Source organism: Rattus rattus, chromosome 13, assembly GCF_011064425.1.
Source record: "Rattus rattus isolate New Zealand chromosome 13, Rrattus_CSIRO_v1, whole genome shotgun sequence".
Classification (NCBI taxonomy): Eukaryota; Metazoa; Chordata; class Mammalia; order Rodentia; family Muridae; genus Rattus; species Rattus rattus.
Genome location: NC_046166.1, coordinates 55,699,580 through 55,725,949, shown reverse-complemented (window position 1 = coordinate 55,725,949; position 26,370 = coordinate 55,699,580). Strand labels below are relative to the sequence as shown.

The 26,370-nt window shown below is 44.2% G+C and overlaps 1 protein-coding gene across 1 annotated transcript in view; it reads left to right on the top strand.

The window, feature by feature from the left end:
- The first annotated feature begins 262 nt into the window (after nt 1–262).
- Nucleotides 263–26,370, top strand: part of Fut10 (fucosyltransferase 10) — a 69,837-nt gene continuing 43,729 nt past the window's right edge. Inside the window, exons 1-2 of the mRNA XM_032919290.1 lie at nt 263–504; nt 6,453–6,747. Of these exons, the coding sequence (XP_032775181.1) occupies nt 424–504; nt 6,453–6,747 (376 nt within the window). The 5' untranslated portion in view covers nt 263–423. The remainder of the gene's footprint in view (nt 505–6,452; nt 6,748–26,370) is intronic.

The window sequence follows — 26,370 nt, the reverse complement described above, 5'->3', positions numbered from 1 at the left end:
CCTTATTTCTGAGTGAGGTATTAAGTATATGAATATGATTAGGTTTTACATATATGATCTATAAGGTTTCTTGTAGCTTCAGACGTCTGTGCTTTTACCCAGTAAGGCTTTGCCTATCAATCCTTCATAATGGTTGAAATGCTACTCGTTTGTTGCAGTGTTTGTGGATGGCACCGTGTCTGAGAACTCCAGCTGTTCTCATGATAGCCTAAGAAGATCGCACGCTGTTCCCTCTCAGCGCCAAGCCAGGCCCAGCCAGGCCCATTCGGAACCGTGGCTCTCAGTCCTTCATGGAGACCAGCTCCCAGCAGGAAATTGGCACCCAGATGGTTCCTCCACGTGACGTTGTCTCTGGCTGTGGGCTGACTAGAGGACACCTGGAGGCCAGGCCAGCCCTTTGTCAGTCATTCGTGTCGGGGCAGCATGGTGCGGATTCAGAGGAGGAAGCTTTTGACATCTTGCCTTTGTATGACAGCCACTGTCTTTCTGATGGTCACACTCCAGGTACTGGGAATCTGGGTTGGGTAGAGCAGGTTCACTGCTAGACCTTGTCCATCTCCTTTCTCCCCAGTTTTCTTCCCCCAGGACTCTGAGTAATGGGCGTTTGCTCAACTTTTCAGCATTGTGAACCCACATTACACGATGCAAGGAGAGCACCTCGATTTTATTCTTTCCTTTTATTATTTTTCCTCTCTCTCTCTCTCTCTCTCTCTCTGTGCGTGTGTGTTCTCTCTCTATCTCTCTCTGTTCTCTTTCTCTCTCTCTCTGTGTTCTCTCTCTGTGTGTGTATGTCTCTCTCTCTCTCTCTCTCTGTGTTCTCTCTCTCTGTGTATGTCTCTCTCTCTCTGTATGTCTCTCTCTCTGTGTGTGTGTATGTCTCTCTCTCTGTGTGTGTGTATCTCTCTCTCTCTCTCTGTGTGTGTGTGTGTGTGTGTGTGTGTGTTTGTAGGTTTCTTTTCTGTAATGCAGGGTGGTCTGGAACTGAAAATACTTCTGCTTCTGGCTCCTTAGTATTGGGATTAAAGGAAGGAGCCACCATGCCCAGTTGGGAGAACACTTTTTCTTTTTCTTTTTAACATTGTCTCATGGGCCTCAGATTTGATATGTTTTCAAGGATAACCTTCAGCATTGATCATCCGCATCCTGCCTCTAATCTCCCAATTGTTGTGATTATGGGCATATGCCACTGTGTTCAGTCATTTTTTATAACTTTATTGAAGTTTTTCTTAATATACTTTGATCAAGTTTTTCTTCTTCTTCCTGTGTCTCTATGATCCTCTCACCTCCCTACCCACCCAACTGTTATGTTCTCGCTCTTAAAAAAAAGCATAAAAGCACAAAACAAATATCAAACAATGAAAAAAATAACAATAAGAAAAAATGCCAAAATGAAACAAAACACCTACAAAAAATGGGGTGTGTGTGTGTGTGTGTTGTCATGGAGTCTGCCATGGAATGTAGTTGATAGACCCAGCGAGCTGGTATCAATTGTAGCTAGCTCTTCGTTAGGGATGGGAACCCACTCATGTCTACTTTTAAACTGAGTGATCCAACATCTCTCACTCTTTGCACATCGTCCAGTTGTGGTTCTCTGTGTCGCATCCCATATAATGAGAGCAGAGTGAGACACTGATCTATAGGCATAGCAGAATGCCATCAGGGGTCCTTTTATTGTTATGTTCCTTTTCCCCATAGGCCCGTGTCCTATCCAGTCTGATGTTCTTGGAAACCCTAGCAACCTTAGGCCCGAGTTCTTCCTCATGGAGTGGGCTAAGGCCCCCTTAAAAAATGCAGTTAAGGGGGTTGGGGATTTAGCTCAGTGGTAGAGCGCTTGCCTAGCAAGCGCAAGGCCCTGAGTTCAGTCCCCAGCTCTGAAAAAAAAAATGCAGTTAAGAAAAGTGATTGGTTACACCATTGTATGATGTCGGCGTGTTGCTGCTGTAGGTTGCAGGGTCTGTGGCTGACTGATGTTGATCGTTACCTTTCTTCTCTGGTAGTGGGCAGAGCGCCTTCCAGCACCATGGATGCTAGTTAGCACCATGGAGCTTCTAGTTGAACACCGGATGGTTGTGTCAGTGTTCAGAGACCGTCTCCTGCTCCTCACTGTCATACCAGGTGTGGCGGTGTTTCATGCCTCAGAGTGTTAGACAGTTGTAAAACACCACCGATGACAAATATAATGCTTGTGTTCCGAATCGTTCCGTTGCTACTGGTCCAAAGGCTAGATGAATAAGTAGGGTAAAGGTAAATGGGAGAAACAGCCTGTTGTGGATCCTCTGTCACTCAGCTGGAGTTGTCATTAAAAAGTACTTTAGACCTAGCAGCTTAAACAAGATAAATTTATTGTGTTGCAAATAGAGCTTGGGTTGTCTCAGGACTGAGGTGTGGACTGGGTTGTATCTTCTGAGACTCATCTCCTTGTCTTCTTTCTCTGGGTTTATATGGCCTTTCCTCTGTGCTTCTTTGTGCCTAGCCATGCTTCCGTATACCCTTTTATAGTGATCTCAGTTGTACCGGCCCTAATGACCTTATTTGGATGTAATTATCTCCTTCAAGGCTATACCACCAAGTATAGACATATGTGCCTGAGTGTATAATTCAGCTCACATCACATTTTTATAACCTGCACTTTTAAAATCAATGATATGATGGTTAATCTTCATTGTTCACGTGACTGGGTTTAGAATCACCTAGGAGACACACCTCTGGGTCTCTCAGTGAGGGCTTTTCCAGGGATGTTTAGTAAAGAAGGGAAAACTAACCTGGATTATGTGTAGCACAATCCTATGGGCTGAGGGCCAGATTAAATAAAAGGGAAAGAAGGAACAAGGGAAAGAAAGGGAACATGAAATGAGCACCCCTTCTCTGCCTCCTGCTCTGCTAGGTTGGGAGGTGAAGAGCCCTGGTCACAGGTTCCCACCACGCGGAGCCCCTGCCCACGAGACCTCCCTGCCACAATGTGCTGTGCTCCCCGATCAGTGAGCCAAAGGCGAGCGCTCCTCTAACTTGCTGCTCATTGGGTATTTGGTCATAGCGATGAGAAAAATGACTAGTACACATGGTAGTCTACCCATGACGATGTAAATGACGATCGCCCAGTTAAGCCCAAATGCTCTTGGAGGGAGGTCATGGACTTTAGACATCATTCTGAATCCACACCTCATTATATTTTGTCAGAAAATTCACTGCGTGTGTCTAAAGCTTTGTTTTTGAATTTTAATTATTTACTTGTAAAAATGAATACATGTGGGGTATTTTAAAACAAATTCTTGTAACACTTCACTTGGCTCTGCATTAGTCTGTTTTTCTAACACATATGGGCTATTTTTCTTTCTGAGACTGGGTTGATCTATCTTGGTCTCTCTGTGTCTGTGTCTGTGCCTCTCTGTTGCTTCTGCCCGGGCTAACTTCAAGCTCACTCTCTTTCTGTTCTAGAGCCCCATGACTTGAATGCTGGAATCTGAGTGTGTTCCCTGCATCATATAGTTAGACTCTAAAAGACTTTTGTTTTTGTTTGTGTGTGTTGGGGGAATTGCGAGCATGTGTGTCCATGTGTGTAGGCACATGTGTGTATATGTATGTGTGTAACTGTGCCATAGTTGTGTTGGTGCCCGAAAAGACTAAAGGAGAGAGTCAGATCCTACATAGCCGGAGTCATAGGAGTTTTGAGCTGCCTAGTGTGGAATCCTAGGAACAAAGTCAGGTCTTCTAGGAGGATAGCAAGTCACTGAGCCATCTCTCCAGTCCACAGACTTCAAAAACCATAACCACACAACTGCTGTCTCACCTACCACAGGGAACAGTGGTTTCTCAGTACCCTCTGCAGTAGACATTCTGGATGTCTCCTGAAAAGGTCTTTTGTAATGGCATTCTGAATCTGCAGTAAATAAATACATCTCCATTTGAGTGGCAAATCTCAAGTTTTGCTTTTGCATTTTTTGTTTTCTTTGGGAGATTTCTTTTGTTTTCTGTATTGGATTTGTGGAAGAAACTGGTTTATTTCTCCTTGGATTGTAGATTTGGCTAATCGTATCCTTAGAGTGGTTTTTTTTTTTTTTTTTTTAAATTGTCCTTCTGTTTCCCATATTTCCTGTAACAACAGTGGCATCTGGGGATAGGTACACGGGAAAAGCGTATCTATCTCTCCTTAAATCGCCTGCCATTTGTGATAAACTTCACACCTCACACAGGACACATGGGTGAGGCACACGGAGCAAATTTTGTATTTGAAGTTCCATCTCCTGGAGTTTTGACAGCATTTTCTTTTTTTCTCCTTAAGTTCCTGGTTGTACATTAGCGAGGAAGGTCAAATGAAGAGAGGGTCTGGGGCTGTAAATTAACTTGCTTCCCTTAAGCTTTTGGGGAAGAGCCATATTATTACATTATAAAAATGCAGAGAAAGCTCTTGGCAAGGGCTGACTTGGGCTCGGTTGCTCAGAGCTAATGCAATTGCTTTACTCTGTTGGAAAATAGCACTTGGCTTTCATAGAAAAGGCCTTACATTTTAGTTGGCATGGGTACTTTAAGGTTTACCCTTTTTGCAGAGAATTACAGACTCCATGTGATGCTTGGTGGCCAGTGGCCCCTTTCTCATACTAGGAAGAGCATGCCCGTTAAACAGGAGCTGCCCCTGCTGCTGCACGTGTATCTTCCCCCATACCACGTGCAAACCCTCTGGGGGTCACTGTGGAGGAGTTAGTAGATTATCCCTGGGGATCCTGGGATAGGTTTCAGGGCCCTCTGTGTCTGACTGTCCTTTAGAATCACTAACCCTGGTTGGCAGATAATTTGGGAGCTAGGTCCGTGCCTCTGGAAACTGTGAACATGTCACTTCAACGTGGCAAGAGGGACTTTGCAGATACGATTACTTTGCGAATGTATCTTGAGATGGGGAAAAGCTTTGGTGTGAATATGACCCTTACAGTTTATATGTTGGAAATTTAATCCACACAGGGAGAGTGGTGAGAGGCGGGATGTTAAAAGGTGAGGTGCTGTGGACTCAATGCCATTATCCTGGGACTGTGATATCCCAGGGGCTGGTTGCTGATACAATGATGACTCTGATTCATATTCTCATATTCTCTCTCTCTCTCTCTCTCTCTCTCTCTCTCTCTCTCTCTCTCTCTCTCTCTCTCTCTCCCTCAGCTTCTTATGTGCTAGGATCATGTGTATGTACCACCATTTCTGGCTCTAAAATAATCTCTTTAGGGGAGGGCATGGGCCAGCATAAAAGCCCACTGGTTTGACTATAAAGGGCAAGCATTCTAACACTAAGCTACACCCTAATCCTTCCAGACCCTTTCCTTCTTACTGGTTCCTCAATGTCGGACCATGTAGTCTCCAGAACTATGAATCTTTACTCTTTAGAGATTACCAGCCTCAGGTATGCTGTTATAGCACCCCTGAACCAAGAAAGGAGGTAGTCCTGAATTATCCACAGAGACTGACGGTAATCACAAGTCATTGAAAGCAGAGAATCTTTCCTGGATGCGGTCACAGAGAGGGCTGCTGTCGGTAGGGAGGGGAGTGGTATCAATAGATCTAAATATTGAAAATGGGGTCGTGAGCCAAATAAGCATTGTGAGCTATTCCTAAAAGATAGAAAAAGCCAAGAGGCTGGGCTGTCCCTCGGGGTCTGTGGTGAAGAATACGCATTTGCTGGCCCTTTGATGTTAGACTATAAGCCCATGCCTAGCTCTTGACCTCTAGAATTGCATAGTAATATGTAATATTACTATAATATAATATGTAATATGTAATATTACTATAATATAATATGTAATATGTAATATTACTATAATATAATATGTAATATGTAATACGTCTGTATTTTAAAGGGGTTTTGTTGTAGGATGTTTGATCACACTGTGAACCCCAAGACGGTGTTATTTACTGGAAAACCTGTTTCTAGTTGTGATATGGCTCAGCCTTAGCACACACCTTTAATCCAAGAGCTTTCTGTTTATCATAAACAGGATTAATCAAGTCAACCGTAGGTCAAGAGGCAGAGCAAGCAACCAGTTGACAGGGAGTGAAGATAGAAAAAAAAACCAACCAATCAAACAAACAAAAATACCCAAACCAAACCATAGAGAGTAAGAGGGAATCAGAAGGATGGATAGATAGGAAGTATAAAGGAGGGACATTTAGTTTGAAAGGTTTTTGAGCCAATGTGGAGAAAGAGGCCTTGCTTTTCCTTTTGGGATATCGGCTGAGGAGGAAGGTCAGCTGGTTGCTTTCTCTGTCTTTCTGAGCTAGCAGGCTTTCACCACAGCATTTGGTTCCTGAGTCTTTATTGGTAAAATAGAATGTTTGAGATTTTGTTAAAAAGAACAGAGTTTTGGTATACTGTTACGGAAGACTGACAGGAAGCAAAGTCATCAAGACAGATGAGAGGTACGATGAACGAAATGGAAGAACCAGCTTCTGATACTAGCTGTCTTCACTTTCAGGTAGTGGTTGAGCTTGGGAAATTTGAAAGGAAGAAGTTTAAAAACTCCGATTTGCAAGATGGACAGAAAGATGTGGAGGGGGATCCCAAACACCTGAACCCACTTCCTAAAAAGGACGCACTGGCCTTGTCTGGAAGGAACAAGGTGGATGCTGGTAGCTACCCCATTGTGCTGTGGTGGTCTCCACTGACTGGAGAGACTGGCAGGCTCGGCCAGTGTGGGGCAGATGCTTGCTTCTTTACTATCAACAGGACCTTCCAGCATCATCCTATGACCAAGGCCTTCCTCTTCTACGGTGAGTTGGGCTTTCCTTTTCTCCTTTCATGTGTTAATGTCTGTTCAAAGCCTAGTTACTGCTCATCTCCTGAGAGGGCAGAGCTCTCCTTGATCACGTGTTGGTACACCCGATTTCTTCACTAGCTCTGTAGAAGGCCTGAGGTATTTAGCAGATAGCAAACAATACTATCTGTGCCGGTTTGACAGGGAATGGCCCCTGTGGGCTCATATGTTTGAATGACTGGTCCCCAGTTGATGGACTGTCTTCCAAGGATTAGGAGGTATGGCCTTGTTAGAGAAGGTATGCCATTGGAAGTAGGCTTTGAGATTTTAAAAACCTGTGTCAGGCCCAGTCTCTTCTATTGCCTGTAGAACAGGATGTAAGCTCTTAGCAATTAGCATGTGGCATCATGTCTGTCTGTGTGTCCCCATGTTCCTCGCCATGATGATCACACACTAACCCTATGAAACCGTGAGCAACCTCCCAATTAAATGCTGCCTTTTATAAGCTGCCTTGGTCATGGTGTGTCTTCACAGCAGTAGAACAGCAACTAGGACACCAACACCAACTGGGAGAACCAACTAGGCCTGGTAGGTTGGGCCTGGTAGTTTCATAGGTAACTGTAGTGTTTACTGAACCTGATACGTAGATTTTGGTATTGTTGACATGAGTTCAGATATCACTGGCGATGAAGGCAGGAACTTCTGATCATCATGACAGATGTCTAATTGGACATAAACAAGCATGATGTTCATTCTTTTGATGTTAGATTAATCAAGATTAAAAGAAATGGCTGGGGAGAGAGCTGAGTCACTAAGGTGACTGCTATGTAAACATGGTGTCTTAGTGACTTCTCTGTCTTTGTGAAGAGGCACTTATAAAGGAAAGTTCACAGTTCCCGAGGAATCCATGACCACCATGTTGGAGAGAATGCGGCAGATAGGCAGGCATGGCATGGGATCCATGTGTGAGTGTGTGTTTGAATGGAGGTGCTTGTGCATGTGTGTGCATGTGAGTTTAATTTCTTTCCTTTTTTGGCTTTTTGAGTCAGGGTTCCGTGATGTGGCCCAGGCTGGAGCTAAATCCACCCCTCCCTGCTTCAGCTTCTTGCCCTGTTGGGATTTCAGCCATACTTCAAAGCAGTTGGTTTAATTGCCCTCAATTATAACAACGCTGTAGTAGGTTTCCAAGGCTGAGAAACAAAAGATCATAACCAGAACTAACTGTAGAAAGGTAAGTGTGTGTGTGTGTGTGTGTGTGTGTGTGTGTGTGTGTGTGTGTGTGTGTGTTGTACACACACTGTTACTCAGGGATGCAGGATTGATGTGCATTTGTAGCATTAAAGCTTTAAAATAATTATAATACAATGACTGGTGAAAACTTCTTTGGCTGTTGGTTTGGCAATGGCTAATAAACATAATAAGTTCATATCAAATAACCCTTTAGTAGGTGCATATCTTCATGAGTTCTCAGATAGGTATATATGCTGTTTGTGATAGTTTTATCTCCATCAAAGCTTTAAAAATAACTCACTTATTTTAAAAATACATTTTTTTTAAATGAAAAATGCTGTATTGACACAGTGGGATACTATACAATGGTAAAGATGTGTAAACTAGAATTGCAGGCGTACAGCTAAAACCTCAACCAAGGTACAGATAGGAAGTTATTCATGTATATTGAATATGTGTGGTGTGTGTGTGTGTGTGTGTGTGTGTGTGTTATGTGGGCATGTGTATATGCATACTCATGTAGATATAGGTACATGTATGTATATGCATGCATGTGTGTATGTGTGCATGTAGAGGGCAGAGGTCAACCTTGGAGGTCATTTCTCAGAAGTCATCTACCTTGAGTTTGGTCAAGGTCTTCCACTGGGACCCAGAGCTCACCAATTAGGCTAAGCTGTCAGGGCAGTGAGCCTGAATCTGTTTGTCTCTGTCCCGTGCTGGGATTGCAAGTATTTGCCACCATATCTATCTTTTTTAATGCGGGTGCTGGGGATTGAATTCAGGTCCTCTTGCTTATGAGGTAGCACTTTATTGATTGAGCCATCTCTTCAGCTCCCAAATCAAGTATTTATTTGTTTCTACTGAGTATTGAACCCAGAGCCTTGTACATGCTCAGTAAGTGCTTCATCACAGAGCTTTGTCCCAGCCTACTATTTCTGAGACATACAAAATAATACTGAACATTGTGGATGCTCTTAGGAATTGCTAGTAGACATTTTAAAAAGCACACCAGTGGCTTCGTGCCTCAGGGAGACAAGCTGAACACCTGTGTCCTCCAACACAGACACACGTACACACACATGTACACACACACACACACACACACACACACACACACACACACACACACACAGAGCCATTGTGCATAGTGTGCTTTTACCTCATTCTTCTGTCTTAGCTAATGTATTGTATTTTCTTGTTCTCATGAGTTAAAATTCCATAATGATTGCTTTGCTGGGTGACTCTGTCCTTCTGTCATGGCCAGAACTCACATAGCTGGGCTGGTGGAAGTTGGTAAAGCAGGACCGCTTGGTGACTCTTCCGGACTGCATATCCATCTGCACCACACTTAATTCTGTAGTCACGCTAGGGCCATGTTGTTCTCAGAGGTGGCCTTGCCATCATCCAGCTTCCTGGCATGTTAAGAGTATGCCTCAGCTGTGACCTGTCATACTGTAGGTCCTCTGATTTGCCACCACTCTCATTGACAACCAAGTGCTAAGTGCTTGTCATTTTTGTTAATGTGCCATTCAAGGCTCCACAGGTCTATTTCAGCCTTCCATGCTTAATCCACTAATTAACCTTGTGTTATAGGGGTGAGAATGGAACAGCGGCCATCTTGGATATACATTGCAAATGTTCCTGGATTGACATCATGTTGAATTCAGTCTCTGTATCCTAAAGTGTTTGTCTGTTTGTCTCTTGCCAGAATAATCTAGTGCATCTACATGGGTTGGCACTGTAGATGTACAGTAGTTTCTGATATCACCTTCAGGAAGTAGGAGATGGGCAGGGGCCAGGTTAGTGGTAGAGCAGGCGTTTTGTCCATGTGATGCTGTCTGTATTCAGTACTCAGCAAGAGAAACAACAAACCCAAATAAAGTAAAAGAAATTTCAAGTTATCCTCGAGGGAAAACGTAGTTGGGTTGTGTGTTAGAATTTGTTACCATGGCGGGTGGGGGAGGAAAATCTAGTGTCTGAGAAACGTAACAGGTAAGGAAGAAATGAGGATTGAGGGTTACACTGGCACTGAGCGAGGATGCTGGCTTAAGATTCTATGTTCAGGAGGAGGATAGGGTTGGGGGAATCTGAAAGCTGAAGATCTTTTGTAAAAGTCAGTGCAGAGGAAGAGACAGAAAACCCTTAACTAAGGTTTCTGGATGTAGCTCAGTGGCAGAACGCTTGCCCTGTATAGACGAGATTGTAGTGTCAATCCTTAGCTGTTCAAAAGCCAATTCAAGTGTAACACTTATAAGTCACCCTGGCTCCTTCCCATCAGAGTACGTTTCTCCTTGAATGCCCGTCTACTATCTGCTGAGGCCAATGCTAATTGTTTGTAGTAGAGAGGTTGATATTAAGGTAACCATGGTCTTGGTTTTGTATTGTGCATCATTTCTTCCCTAGTAGAGTATGACATCACACTTGATCGTAGGGCCATGCTGACTCATCATTCTACCTCTCCAGCCTCTACACCTAGCATTGTCCTTTCAGTATGGCTGGTGTTAAAAACAAACAAACAAACAAACAAACAAACAAACGAACACCTCAGACTTGGAGCTATGCAGGATGTCTTAGTTAGGTTTTACTGCTGTGAAGAGACACCGTGACCATGGCAACTCTTATAAAGGACAACATTCAATCAGGGCTGGCTTACAGGTTCAGAGGTTCAGTCTGTTATCATCAGGGTGGGAACATGGCAGCATCCAGGCAGACATGGCACTAGAGGAGAGTTCTACCTCTTGTTCTAAAGGCAGCCAGGAGAAGGCTGCCTTCCAAGAAACTAGGAAGAAGATCTCATTGTTTAACCCGATGGTGACACACTTCTTTCAACAGGGCCACACCTCCTAATAGTGCCACTTCCTGGGCCAAGCAAATTCAAACCACCACCACCATAGAGGACTAGGGTCAGTCTAGCAATGTTTAACCAAGGGTATTATCCTTTCTGTATTACAGTGATGCTCTAAGGGTCTGTTGTATTCGCAGAGCATGGTTGGGCGTGTATGCATGTGTGTTTTGGGGGAGTACACACACCCTGTTCTCATTTCTCCCTCCCCTCTTCCCTCCTTCCCTCCCTCCCTCCTTTCCTCTCTCCATCCCCACCTCTCTCCCTCCCTCCCCTTGTCTGCCTGTCTGCCTGTCTGCCTGTCTCTCTGTCTGTTGGTCTCTCTTTTGGTCTTGCCATGTATCTCAGGCTGGCCTCAAACTCGAGATCCTCCAACCTCACCTGCCCAGTGATGAGATCCTATTTTGCAAATACCTAGCTTAAACATATTTTTCTGTCTGAGGGTTCCGAGGTCTAATTATTAAGTGGGTCACTTATGCTGTAGTGGGACTCAATTGCAGCAGGGGTTGAAAAAGAAAAGGCAGACAAATTGATCCAGGTTATCAACAGCTGACCCCGAAAGGGAATAGCAAGTTAGGCAGATTATGTCACCTCTAACCTTTTATACACCAGGTTGAGTTTTGTTACCTCTGTTTGTTACCTTTAACCCACTTTCCCCCCCTCTATTTCCTAGAGATGATTACTTAATATAAGCATATTCGGGAGGTAATAAAGACTTTAGCTAAAGAAATATAATGAGTACTTCTGTCTGGCTCAAGCCGCTTGAGAAATGCAAAGAATTAGCTTCATTGACAGTTGTCTGAAAGAAAAATTAAAGCAGTCACAAGTGAATAGTTTTTAATCCCAAATCCATAGTTACTGAAAGGTAGTTTTAGACATGGCCCCTGTGGTGATATTTTAGAACAAAACTGAACTTTAAAATGGATCTCTGAGAAAGTGTCCCTCAGGAAGGGTGGTTGGGGTACTTTCCCGGGAGTGAGGTGGTTGGACTAGGCAGCTGCCTGCAGTACCTTTCTGGATAGGTGTCTCTGTCATAGGTAAGGTAGGGGCATCGTAACTTGTAGTATCCAACCTCCTGGGACACCTGGCTGTTATTGGGAAATCTGGCTATTAGCATGCCTGGCTGAAGTCTGGCATTAAGCGTAGTCGAGAAAGTCTGCCTACAAGGAGAGCTGCCGTCCAGTGACTGGGGGAGTCACAGTGTACCCCATGTGGGTACCACCTGCATGCTCACTGTGTCTTGTCTAATTGTCTAGGAACTTCCTCAACAGTTGATCTCAATTGTTCCCAAGCAGCCTGTTTTGGAAGACATTTTGTTGTTGTTGTTGTCTTTTTGTTTTTGTTTGTGAAAAAAGGGACACACATGGCCCAAGTGGGCCTGGGACACCTATGTAACCCAGGTTGGCCTTGAACTTGGTGTCTTCCTGTTCTGCCATTTGAGTTCTGGGATCATAGGTGTGCACAGCCCCAACTTGCTAAGGACCAGCGTAGGAAGATCTCTCAATTGTCATAAACTTTGAGGAAGCAATGAGGAGAGAGATTATAGATGTAACGAGGGAGAGCTCACTGAGTCCTGAAATACCATGAGCAGTTGTGGAGACGAGCAAAGGACACAGCGGGTTCCTAACTTGTCCTGAATGGTGGAAAGCGTTGAATGGATACAATCTGTGGATCCTTTGTTTCCCGAGAGTCGTAATAAAAGTCGCCAAAGGACACATGGTAGCGAAGCCAGTAGATGTTGTTTTTGTTCCAGGGGACACTTAGGGGCTTATGTTCAGTGTCCTGCTGTGTTCGCATGCAATTAAATAGAGAGGGAGATGGGTGTAGGAGCCCAGCTCCTCACACAGGGCCTCTCCTGGGTTTTCCACCTATAGGACCTTCCCCATGCCCTTCCTTTACTTGGCTAGTGCTTCCCAGCCTCCTCTTCCACACTAGACAGATGTCTGCCCAGATGACAGTTCTCAGAGAGGCTTTCCCTCATCGTTCTAGACTGTTCTCAGGTGAGGAATTGCCCAGATCAGCTTGGCCTGTGGGTGCCTGAGAGGCATTATCTTGATGGTTAATTGAGGTAGGAGTGCCTAGCCCACCGTGGGCAGCTCCATTCCCTGGGCAGGTAGTCCCAGATTATACAAAAAAACAAACCAGTGAGCCAGCCGGCAGAGTGTATCCATGATTTGTGCTTCATGTTCCTGCTTGAGTTCTGGTCCTGACTTCCCTCAACAGTGTGTCTGTAAATCGTAAGCTGAAACAAACCCTTTTTCTCCCCTATGTTCCCTTTGATCAGAGTGGTTTTTGTTACTGCTTTTTAAAAATCACTGCAATAGAAATCAAAGTGAAATTCTCAAAGGGTAACATGAGGATGACAGTCTTCTGGGCTTTGAGTTAGAAAAGGCAGCTAAGCTGTCAGTGTCTGGTTTGTAAACGACTACTTAATTATTTATTCAGTATGATAGCCTAATCTCAATTAAAGCTCCGTATCTGCAGCCCAAATATCCCATTGTTTTCCTAATAAAAACCTCTAAGAATTATGGAAAGGAACCCTTGCTTATCTGCAGGATCTGTCTGATGAGAAAGTAGGAATTGTCAAGTCTGGAAGGGGCAGTGATCTCTGGCATGTTGCAAGGAGGATGGGGATGGGAGGACACGGATGTCTGCGCCCTGCCTGATTAAACCAGGGTTTCCCCCTTAAAGGCCCGCACAGTTATTCATTTGGCTGAAATGGAAACGTACTCCACAAAGCCACTTTGATTTCAGAATGAGCTCGGCACAAAAGCAGTGACAAAGTTTTTATGAGCAAAATCAACAGCTCTCTGACTTTTCTCGCTTTGTAGAGATAGCTTTTAGAGAAAGCGTGACACGTAAAGGATTTGCATTTCCTTGCCGCTAAGAAACTTCTTCCTGCCCATAAATACTCTGTTAATGTTGGATTTTAATCTGTGCACTTTAAAAAAATCACAACAGTGCGGCTCATAGCATTGCTGTAAGGGTTGGTAGCAGGAGTTCTCCAGCCTCCCCTCTGACTAAGCGCTCTGCTGTGGCGTGGCCATGTTTCTCAGGTTAACTTTAAAATTCTGACAAAGCAGCGATAAGCGTCGGCTTGAGCCTCTTCTAGTGGCAGCCGGAGGCAGGCAGTGGGCAGGCTGAAGTCCGCAGTTCAGTGATTTGGGGAGGCGGAAAGTCTAGCTCCCTCTTCAGTTCTAGGCAGATTCTCTGACACCCAGAAACCCCTTGAGACAAGAAGGGGTCTCTGTCATCACTGCAGACAGCCGTGACACAGATTATAAATGCAGCTTTAGTCTGGTTCTTTTCTTCTTTTTTTGAAAAATCAAATTAGGGGTCTGGAGAGATGGCTCAGCTGTTAAGAGCACTTTTTGCTAGGAACTCTAGTTCTGGGGGAATCTGCCTATTTTTGGCCTCCCCATGTAAATGTACATACATATAAGTGAAATGTTCATATACATACAGAAAAAATAAACAGAAAAAAACAAAAACACCGACTGTACAGTGAGAGCAGCAGGACCCTGCACTCACGGGTTTGCGCTTGCAGTTTGATTTGCCCTCCCTTGATTGTTCTACAGCAGAGATTCCCAGGGACCTTTGCGACCCGGGAGTTCCCGGAAGTGGAGTTGCTGCCTTGCAGGCAATGTCTGCCAGCCTTTGTCACAGTGGCCTTGTGCCATACACGGTGGCACGTGCTGGAACTCCCTTGAAATGATGAAAATTTTTGATTACCAGTAAATAACACCTCCCCTCGCATGCAAACCAACTATGAGCACTGATCCCGGAAGTGAAGACACAGGCTAGATGTCTTAAGAAGCCATAGTGTGGGCATGGATACATGGCTCAGAAGTTAAGATCATTGGCTGCTCTTCCAGAGGTCCCAGGTTCAATCACCAGCAGCCACATGAGGGATCGCAACTGCGTAACTCCAGTACTAGGGGATTTGATGCCCTCTTTTGGCCTCTGTGGGCAGGATGCATAAACGTGCTACTCAGACATACATGCAGCCAAAATATCCATACACATAAAGGAAAAACCAAGAGTAGTTATTAGACAACAGCCACTTTAATAGAATAAAGAGTAGATCACAGAACTGAGTTCTGGGGTGGTCTCATACAGGTATAGTAGTCCGAGGAATTCTAATTTAAAATAATAACGTACAGGGATATTTGTGTCAGGTTGTAGGCACATAAGGTGACACGTAGGAACCATGTCAGTGGGCTGCCACCAGGTGGGAAGGGAGCCCAGGGCTGTCTGCGCAGGCTGGTCCTACACAGCTATATCTTAGCCGTCCGATACATTACAGATGCTGTGGGAAGACGGAAGGGTTTTAAGCAGGGATGACACGATCATGGTTTATTTACTCATTTATTTCTTAAGTTTTTGGGATTAGCCCAGGCTAGCCTGAAACTCACGATCTTCATGGCTCCATCTCCTGAGTGTTGGGGAAAACACTGAAATGTGGCTCAAAGTAAGTGTCAGCGATAGATCACGAGGCGAGGGTGGGCGTCAGTGGGGGAGGAAATAGTGGGAAGTTTGGAGATGTGTGTTGGAGACAGAATTTACGTCTTGATGAGTTTCTATGTCGAAAGAGAAAAGTTAACTGCATATTCATCTGACTCCTTGGCTTGCTAGTTACTACCCATCCTTATCTTACCATATATCTTATATATCTTATGATATCTTATGATATATGAAGATATGTTATATATCTTATGATATATAAGAATGTAAATTCAGTTACTCACCTCCTTCCTGGCAGGTAAAAACATCAACGAAACATTTGTCACTAAGTAACGTGCTTCTGCAGGGCTATTCGTGTTTAATTTAAGAAATCCTGAAGATAATCCTCCTTACCTAGAGAGAAAGAACATTACCTAGGAGAATGGTTTTAAGGTTTTGCTTTAAGATTGGTTTGATCTGGTGTGTTCTTTTGTGCCTCGTGGATGGGGACTCTTGAGAGAAACTGACTGGTCTCCAGAAAGTACACTTCCTTTCCTCTGAATGTTGAGTACCATGTGAGCTAATCTGACAGTACTGCCACCACACAGGTGCCGTTTCCTGCGGCTTCTCTGAGCTCTCGCTTTGCTGTATTTCCAAAGGTGCCTCAAGTTGACTTGAAAGACCATTGCTAAGCCTCACCGCTCATGGGCAGAGCTGCGTCCAAAAACACCCAGCAGCGAGTGGAATGAGATGCTCCCCACTGTGCACCCCTCTCTGTTTCCCTCCTCACTCAGTACTGTCCACAGTAATAATCCTTTTCTAGTATGCGTAAGTCTTTTGGGGCGTGTGGAAGGCATAATGGATACCTGTGTGAAGTCATCGATGGTGACCAGGGATCCTTTACAGAGTCCCAAGTTTAGACAGGGAACGCTATATTGACACGGAGTTGTGTGAACTCAGGTGCAGTGTCCTCATCTGAGCACAATGACCACTTTCCCTTTGATTTATACAATCCTGAGCTCCTGGAAAATTCAAAATAAAACTAATCACATTTAAAATATTTTTCTTAATTCTTAGTAAATTTACGCATTGTAGTATTTTTAGTCATATTCACCTGATGTAATGAATTTTCATGTGGTGTTTTTAAAACAATCTTTTCTTTCTTGCTTGCTTTCTTGCTTCCTTGCTTTCTTCTGTCTGTCTGTCTGTCTATTTTGATCACAAGTTGAGTGCAGCCACTTGTTTCTCAGCTGATTTGCTCTTGATATGCCAGAATATGAAGGGTTAACTTAGAGATCATAGATTTGAACTTACTTCATGGACTGCAGTAAGGTCCGTCGTGTTAGCACTCGGAAGTACGACATACTCATTGGGGACCAGGCCAAATCTTATTATCTGGACTCCATTTCCAGGTGCACCTGAGAGCCTGTCCTTGTCTTTACTTGCCCATAGTGGGCGTGCGGACAATTAGTTCCCATTGAAAGGGCGAAGCCCACACTGCTGAACAGTAAATGTAGTCTTTCTCTTGAAAACATGACTGCCATCCAGGGCGTGGTGGTGAACCTTTAATCCCAGCAGTTGGGAAGCAGAGACAGACGGATCTCTGAGTTCAAGGCCAGCCTGGTCTCTAGAGTGAGTTACCGGACAGCCAGGGCCAGGTCTACACAGAGGAACGCTGTCTTGAAACACAATAACAACAACAAAAACAAAAACAAGAAAAAGAAAGCACAACTTCTAGTTCCATTTCCCATGGCCGTGAGCAGTTGCTCTCTTATATTCAAAGTTCCCCAAAAGCATGTCAGAGCCGTGTCTCTGTCTTCTCAGCACAGCCTCTGCTATTTCTCAGCTCTGCATACTGGCCTTTGCCCATTTTTCCACAGACTCCCCTTAGTACCATAACTTCTTCCCACTCCCAGCATGCTCTAGGGGTCCTGCCTGCAGCTGCCTGCCTCTTGTGCTGCTTCACAGCCTCTAGCTGCTATTTTTCTTTCTTCTCATCTAATGACCATGTTACCTGCCTTCCCTGGAATGTTCCTTCTACTCCCTTAATTCTCCTTGTTCAACTCATCCTTCAATCTCAGCCTGCATCCCTACCCTAGGAGACCTCCTCTAACCTACTGACAAGGTCTAGCCTGCTGTTCAAACATCTCACAAGTCCTCTGAGCTCTGCTGTAACATTTACCATGTGACCCATCACTGTGTGCCTTTCCTACTGTGTTGTGATCTGCACAAAAATGAGGGCATTTCCCATTTTGCTTCCTGTTGCATCTCTAGGACTGAGCATAGTGAGCGGCATGCCAAGCACCAGAGAGAGCTACCCTGGCCAAAACATCAGTGGGTTCTGTGGCAAGAGCTAGCTGTTCCACATGGTGACGAGAGGGGGCAGCAGAGAGCTGTCAGAGTAGAAGCCTCCGAGAGGTTAGCAAACCAGGCTGGTCAGGTTGTTTAATTAGGAACAGACTAGGGGAGGGAAGAAATGTCAAATTGGAAACCGAGAAGCCAGAGGACAATTTGTTCAGAAGAAAAATGGGGTGAGAGTGAGAAGCTTCTCGCAGGAGTTAGGGAGAGGAGACTGGTGAGGTTTTTGAGCACGTTTTAGCCTCTAGCTGGGCACCCTCATTCACAGGATCCTGCCCCAGTCAGTACACAGGGAAGCCATGCTGCAGACAGGCTAGTCTATGAGGATGGAGGCCACTTTGTTCTGGCCAGCAGTTTCTTCCTTTTGGGAGCTCATAGCACATTGAGGGTGGCAGTTCTGTCCCTCCACGGGATTTGGGACTCACAGGCTGGACCTTGAGACATGAGGAAGAAGGAAAAGGGTAGGAAGTGACATTTTCAAAGTACTCTGTGTTATAGACACAACATAGTCTGGTAAGATCACCAAAGCTTTAACTCATGCGTTCTGCTCCATGTGTTGAGTTCTAAGTGTCAAGCATCCATGGGGCTAATTGGAATTTTAACCTTAGTCTCCTGGTTTACAAATCTGTGTCTTTCTGATATACTCAGAAGACATGAAGATTTCCCCCACAGCTTTTGAACTTCTCCTGATGTAAGGAGAAGTGCGTTCTGTTTTCACTCCTGTGTCACACGAGGACCACATTTTTATGATAGGTGGAGAGTTCAGCTTGGCGTGAACGAAGGCTCTGGATTCCACCAGAAATCACACAGAAAAGCCACACTGGGAACTGTTACCTTAATGACGCCTGCGCTGATTTCTGGGAAGTGATACTATGTCTTAGGTCGATGCCCTCCCCCGCCACCCCCGTTCTGCATGGCGGGTCTGTAAAAGGAAATCTGCCAGGACCGTTCTGATTTTATGTGGAAGCAAACAAACATTTTGTGAGGGTTTTTTTTTTTTTTTTTTTTTTAAGGGAGTTATAGTCAGCTCGCTCAGGAACCAGCTTTAGAATTAGTTTGGACTTCTTTGAGTTTCCCTGAAGAGTCCCCTCAGGAGAGCTCGCTCTTACTCCCCCCCTCCCCCACTACCTCCATTGCCTTCACTGTCTCCATGGTCTCCACTGCATGCTCTGTGCTCACTACACCCACTCTCACACTGCACCGACTGTGCCCACGGTGCCCACTGCTCCGCTGTCCTCACTGCCCCACTGCCTGCACTTTAGGCTTCGGCTTGCTATGCCTGAGCACCCCAGCCCAGGTCCCTGACTTCATGGTCCACAGAGCCGGTGTGTCTAGGTCTGTGGCCTGGGGTGGGAGAGCATCATCTCAAGAGACAGAAAGCCAGCAGAGTCAGGGCAGTGCGTGGCACTGTCTGTGTTACCTCGCAGCTGAGAACTGAGCACGAGCCAGTGTTTTGGCAGGGAGAGATGTGCGGCTCCATCAAGTACTTAGTAATGCCGAGGAAGAAGAAGACACGGCCTTCTGATTCCGTAGAAGTGAGTGGTAAAAGCTGTGGTTATTAGCATCCATTGTATTTGTCCGTCTTTGCTTTGTGGCCTGTTACTGTTGACCCTAACCATTTTCACCCACGGGAACGCTTTGTCTGTGACCCTCCCTTCACCACCTGCAGGGGTAGTATCTGGGTCGCCTTGCTTTTATTAGGTCAATTTGGCCGAGCAGTGACTAATGGTGACAGTACAGCTGCTCTTCAGATGCCTGCAGATGTTAGTACAGTCATCCAAGTGGCTGCTGCCATGGGCATGTGTGTGTGTCCCGTGTATGTATGGTTCTCTGTGCACGTGTCCCGTGTCATGTTAAGTTTCTGTCACACTCTGCTTTTAGTCCGGAAAGCACCTGCAGAGATTCACGAGATGCCGAGAGCAGTGAAAGGGCTCTGTTCTCCAACCGAAGGAGTATTTGCTTGGGACTTAGAACACATTTCTCTCTAAATTTACCAGTAAGTAGTTTTCGGGATGCTTTAGTGAAACCTTTTGGAAAAGGCCACAGTGAAGACATACTGTCAAAGAAATTGTTCTAACCAGATTCTGGAACCTAGAATTAGGAGACGAAGCACATGAAGACGATGGAGGATTGAAGATGGCTTGAATAAGTAAACTTCACGTTCAAATTTCAGGGTGGTTTCCCACGAGGCGACACTAGAGGGCAGTATGTACAGTTAAAGCTGGTTATGGAGCAAGCTACGATTTCTGTTCTTCAGTTAAGTTCGAAATTGTTCATGTAGCAATCTTTAACCCTTCATTTTATTACACAGAGGAAGAGAACGTCAGTATTATATTCTAGCAGAAGTATTTTGGGATGAAGAATTTTGATAATTTTATCTAGTTAATATTCAGACATTATGTTCAAAGTCAAACTTTTATCTTTTTTAAATAAAACAAAAATTAAAAAAAGTGTTCCTAGTGTGGCGGTCCTTGCCCATAATTCCAGAAGGCAGGAGGCTGAAGTGTCAGGATTGTAATGCAAGAGCAGTTCGAGGCCATGTAGGAAGGAAGGCTCTGTCGCTGGCACAATAAAAATAATAATGGTAGTTCTTTCCCTCCATAGTCGCTTATCCCAAAGCTGTCCTCTGGAATTTATGTTTGTGTTTCTTTTCTCTCTCACCTTTCCCTCCTTGGTTTTTAGACAAGGTCTCAGGTACCCAGGCTACCTCAAATTCTCTATTCGGCTGAGGATGGTCTTGAACTTGGGATTCTCTTCCGTCTCCCGAATGCTGGGATTGCAGTTGTGTGACGCCACTCACCATTCCTACCCATCCCCCTCCTTCCTCCTCCTCTTTGGATGGGAGTGTGACCTAAGCGCTTCTTCAGGGTTGGTTATACAAGTGAGAAGCTATTTATAGTAGCCTGGCCAATTTACACCACAGGAGAAAATGCCTTCTTTTCCCTCTGCAGCGTTTTACCTTCCAGTACTTTTCGGGGAGGTTTAGTGCCTTAGGATACTTGGGGAAGCCTCTGGCCTTTTTATTCTCTTCCCTGTCCACGGCAGGATGCCATTTAAAAAGTTAACTACGTTTACCCGCCCAGACATCTTGCTTGCCGTGACAGATGTCAGCGTTGTGCAGGTCGTCTGGTAACCTCAGCTGCTGTGAGTTTAGGAGTAGAGTGACCATGGGATGGCGGTAAGACCCACAACCCTCCAGAGTCAAGCTCCTACATTCTTCCTGCCTCCTCTTGCTTGGTGTTCCCCAAGATGTGGAGAGGACGTCTCCTTTAGGGCTGATCGTTCAGCCATTACTTGTTCTCATGACTTTCTGCAGAATTAGACTTTCTCGAAGGAAGCTGACAATAGCAGTAGTATGTGGATGTAAGTATTAATCTTTAGAAGGTACATCATGATCACTTAGGAAAACAACAGTGATCGATTTCCTACCAGGGCATGCAGCTAGTCTTCCCAGCATGGGCTTTTTGACCAGGTTTTATAGGACCAGATGTGTGAATTTCCTCTTGAGGAGGGAATCCGAAAGCATTTGGTTACCCCCATAAGTTATTTGCTGTGATTGGACCAGTGGGAATATCTCGTCTAGTTGGTCACTAGTATAGCACGGAGGCTTCACAGCTGAGTAAGAATGTATACATGAGCTTTCTCCCTTAGTGGCCTGCCTACCTTCTGTCAGGATGAGGGCTACCCAGCAGGGAGAAAGCCTCTGGCCCGCTTGGGTTCTCAGGGAAAGCAGCAAGCCCTCTAAACCACAGAGTCAACCCTCTAGTCTCCTCTCCCAAAGAGAACTGTTAGCTTTATGTAATGTTTATTATTATTGTGTGTGGAGTACATACAAGGGCGCATGTGTGGCATGGTGTCTTGGAGGAGGTCAGAGGACAATGTTGTAGAGTTGGTTTCCCCCTTCCATCTTCTGTCAGTCCCGGGGATCAAACTCATGTCGTCAGGCTGTGCAGCGAGTAGAGTCACCTCACAGGCCCTGTTAGCTCCATTTTTAATATGTTTCCCCAGACACATATATTTCTCTACCTCAAATCTAATATAGTTACATCGCATCACATCAGAAATCGATTATAATATAATGTTGTAATATAACTTTTCCTCGTGGCACATTTCACTTGAGAATCGAAGCGGATAGAGTGAAAAACCTCTCCCGTCCCTCACCCTCTGAGGCAGCCGTCAGTTTCCTGTTTGGGTTTGATTACTCCCAAATCGTCTTCTCCTTCATATTGCTGTAAATGCAGCCCAGAGCGTCATTCACCACCATTGTTTACATCACCGTCACCATGGAAACCTTGCTTAACCTAGGGCCAATGACTCCATTTCTTTTTTCCTTTTGTATATTTTATTTATTTTGAACTACATCTTTAAAGTTTCTGAAATTTTTATTAATTATTCACCATTAATTTTGTGTTCCACTAGACAGATCAAACACACATAATTCTCTGTAAATGTTTTAAATGCATAAAAATGGAAGTAAATGGTCCCCTATTACTGTTACTTATTCATTTCTTGTAAGGGAACGTTTGTTACAAATTTGACTCTCCTGTAGGGGACGTTTGTTCTGCTTTTTAATGCTGCTGAATATTGTGGGATATCGTCACTCTGGACACTCAGGTAGCCTGTGTCCCCGCACACCCATTTTTGCTGATTTATGATGGAGTTCCCAGTTGCTTATGTACTATGTTTTGTTCTCCCCTTGAGTAGACACAGCCCATTTCCTAGGAAGTGTGGGAAGGAAATGAGGAGCTGAGGCTGGAACTGAAGGCTTTGCTTCTCTGTCTCTTAGAATTGGCTGTACTTCCGATCCTTCTGCTGCCTTATGTGCCCTTGTAACTAGAGCATCACACAGGGCTGTTTCAGTACGGCATACCGGGTAGTTGATCTCCCCATGAGTTACTATCCCATGTGGTATCTTTGGAAGAAAGGTAAGATGCATTCTGACCAAAAAACATGCTGGCGTCTAGCCTTGGGTTGACTCCTAGATCAGATCGGTTCTCTGTGTATCTGGACATGTTTTGATTCTCCTTCTTCTATATATAAGATTCCAAGAACTCGTGCTGATGCATCTGGATGTGGGGTTTTCCCTTCTTCAGGATGGGTGCTTAGCAAACCTGTTAGTGTAGACAGGTTTTTCGTTTCTGAAAATGTGTGTTGTGGTGCTTTCTTAATGGTGTCCGTTGATCGCGACTTTCGAAGCTATTAGGAACAAGATACTGAAATTTCTAATCTTCCTTATTTTTAATCTTTCTTCTCCATTACCTTGCCATGTCTATTTTTGTTGACTTATTTTTTAAAAAAAGATTTGTTTATTTTATGTAGAATGAATGCTCTGTCTGCATATATACCCACATGTCAGAAGAGGGCATTGGATTAGATTACAGATGGTTGGGAGCCACCATGTGGTTGCTGGGAATTGAACTCAGGACCTCTGGATGGGCAGTCAGTGCTCTTGACCACTGAGCCATCTCTCAGCCCCTTTATTTTGTGGTGCTGTGAGTTTTTGCTGCACTACTTGGTGCTCCTGGTGAATCACATGCGTGTACCCGACCAAAAGCTATTGTTGGATCTGCAAGTGAAACACACACACACACACACATTAGCTTATTTTAAAAATGCCTTGGTTACTTCATTTTTTTTCTTTTTCTTTTTTTCCGGAGCTGGGGACCGAACCCAGGGCCTTGTGCTCGCTAGGCAAGCGCTCTACCGCTGAGCTAAATCCCCAACCCCGAATTAAAGATTTATTTTATATACAGCATTCTGCCTGCATATGTGACTGCAGGCCAGAAGAGGGCACCAGATCCCATTACAGATGGTTGTGAGCCACCATGTGGTTGCTGGGAATTGAACTCAGGACCTCTGGAAGAGCCTTGGTTACTTGAAAGGCTGGGCACTCCTAAACCTTCTCTGGCTAGCCCAGACCCAAATGTCTCACATGGCTGGTTAGCTTTATTTCCTGCTGCATCCTATCCTTCTACCCCGAGTCATGGCGATTCTCTACAGTTCCTCTCTGCATCCTACCTGAGCAACTCTAAGTGTCCCACCCTGTGCCCAGCCATTGGCCGTTGGCATCTTTGTTGATCAGTCAAAAACCAATTGGGGACAAGGACCTTCAGGGCCTGGACACGCAGATTCTCAATTGAATCAAAATGCATTAGAAACAATCTCTTAACACTTCAGCTTTTCTGTCCAAATTAAACAAAAAACAAGACAAAAAGCAACTACCTCTTCTCTCAGACATAAGATGAGTACAGCCATAACAATTATGTAAATCATAGAGTATGGTATACAATTAACATCCAGGTCATCATATTTGTGAATTAGATAAAGTACTTTACCATCTTTCCTAACTTAACGAGTATATGATACTATACCTGAATTTATGTTTTGACTTTAGCCTGTAACACAATCTGAAAACCATGTTTTTAATTCTATATCATGTCTTTTAATGTTAAACAACTTAAGTTTGCTTATGGACTATAATTAGTCTTCAACCTTGTCAGAAATCTGAGAATGAATTAAATATTACCTGAGTATGTTTTTGGTGAGGGAGCATCAAAAATAGCTTCTAAAACTTAAACAATTGCAGCTGACTACTTGAACAGTTCCCTAATTTCTTGTGATGTTGGAGCATCTGTCTACAGCCTTTTGGCTCAGAGCCGTCTGGCAGACCCTGCAATGAAGTAGGAATATGAAGGACTAGCTCACCCTGTCTTGGCAGAGCTTAATAGTTGACAGTCCCACATCTGTTTATCCTTTGGACAGTATTTTATCTGCAGACGAAATAGGCAATTTCTGCCCAGTAGCTACCACGCCATGATAAGCAACCTTGCTTGGGGGTAAAGATGCTCAATATCTTTTTTTTTTTTTTTTATTAACTTGAGTATTTCTTATATACATTTAGTGTTATTCCCTTTCCGGTTTCTGGGCAAACATCCCCTAATCCCTCCCCCCTCCCTTCTTTATGGGTGTTCCCCTCCCCATCCTCCCCCCATTGCCGCCCTCCCCCCAACAGTCTAGTTCACTGGGGGTTCAGTCTTAGCAGGACCCAGGGCTTCCCCTTCCACTGGTGCTCTTACTAGGATATTCATTGCTACCTACGAGGTCAGAGTCCAGGGTCAGTCCATGTATAGTCTTTAGGTAGTGGCTTAGTCCCTGGAAGCTCTGGTTGCTTGGCATTGTTGTACATATGGGGTCTCAAGCCCCTTCAAGCTCTTCCAGTTCTTTCTCTGATTCCTTCAATGGGGGTCCTATTCTCAGTTCAGTGGTTTGCTGCTGGCATTCGCCTCTGTATTTGCTGTATTCTGGCTGTGTCTCTCAGGAGCGATCTACATCTGGCTCCTGTCGGCCTGCACTTCTTTGCTTCATCCATCTTGTCTAATTAGATGGCTGTATATGCATGGGCCACATGTGGGGCAGGCTCTGAATGGGTGTTCCTTCTGTGTCTGTTTTAATCTTTGCTTCTCTATTCCCTGCCAAGGAAGGAGTGAAGCATTCACATTTTGATCATCTGTCTTGAGTTTCATTTGTTCTAGGCATCTAGGGTAATTCAAGCATTTGGGCTAATAGCCACTTATCAATGAGTGCATACCATGTGTGTTTTTCTGTGATTGGGTTACCTCACTCGGGATGATATCATTGTTTTTGATAGCTGAGTAATATTCCATTGTGTAGATGTACCACATTTTCTGTATCCATTCCTCTGTTGAAGGGCATCTGGGTTTTTTCCAGCTTCTGGCTATTATAAATAAGGCTGCGATGAACATAGTGGAGCACGTGTCTTTTTTATAGGTTGGGGCATCTTTTGGGTATATGCCCAAGAGAGGTATAGCTGGATCCTCAGGCAGTTCAATGTCCAATTTTCTGAGGAACCTCCAGACTGATTTCCAGATGCTCAATATCTTCTTCGAAATGTGAAGGGGGTACTGTCAGTAGCAGACATGTCTCTAGTCAAATGATCCTTAATAACATTAAATGCCATATTCTGTGGATTTTAGATGTTTTTGAAGACTATGTAAAGTATATTTGTACTGCTAAACCTTAGCTACTCTTAGCCATTTCTATTTAAGTAAATTTAAAGCACTTTATTATAATTAAACTAGACTCTAAAAGCCATGAGTTTACAATCTGGCCCTTAATTTGTGTTACTTAATCATCTTAAACAGTTTGTAAAGCAGCTATTAGATGAACTTGTGTTCTTAAATGAGTGGCATAGGCACAGTGCCTATCTAAGAGTAACAATGTTAATTTCAAATTTTGTATCATTATACAGATTTATACCAATGAAAACCTTAATTCTATATAAATACATGAATTCTGTACCAATGTAAGAAATTAGAACTTCAATTTTACACCAGTTATAAACATTTCTACCAATGTAAGATTATGGCTACACAATGCTTTGTTCAAGAATAAATTTAGTAATTCATCCCATCTGTTTCCTTTCTGTTCTAAATTATGACCATTTCCAAATTAAGCCTTAAAGTGACAGCCTATCTATAATTTGTAAAATAACCATATCCAGACACCCAAACTCAAGGAATTGGGCTGATAACTCTCCATGGCTTCTTCCTGGTGAATAGGGATGGTGAGAAATTCTTATATTTTTGGTTGTGAGCCTAGCCTTTAACGGCTGAGCCATCTCTCCAGCCTGAGAAATTCTTTAAAGAGGTGGGGAGGGATAAGAAAATTAGACAATTGGTTAGACTTAAGAAACTTAGCTTTAGCATCTGTTATCCATTCTCTGTATTCTTAGAAGGCCCAGGGCTT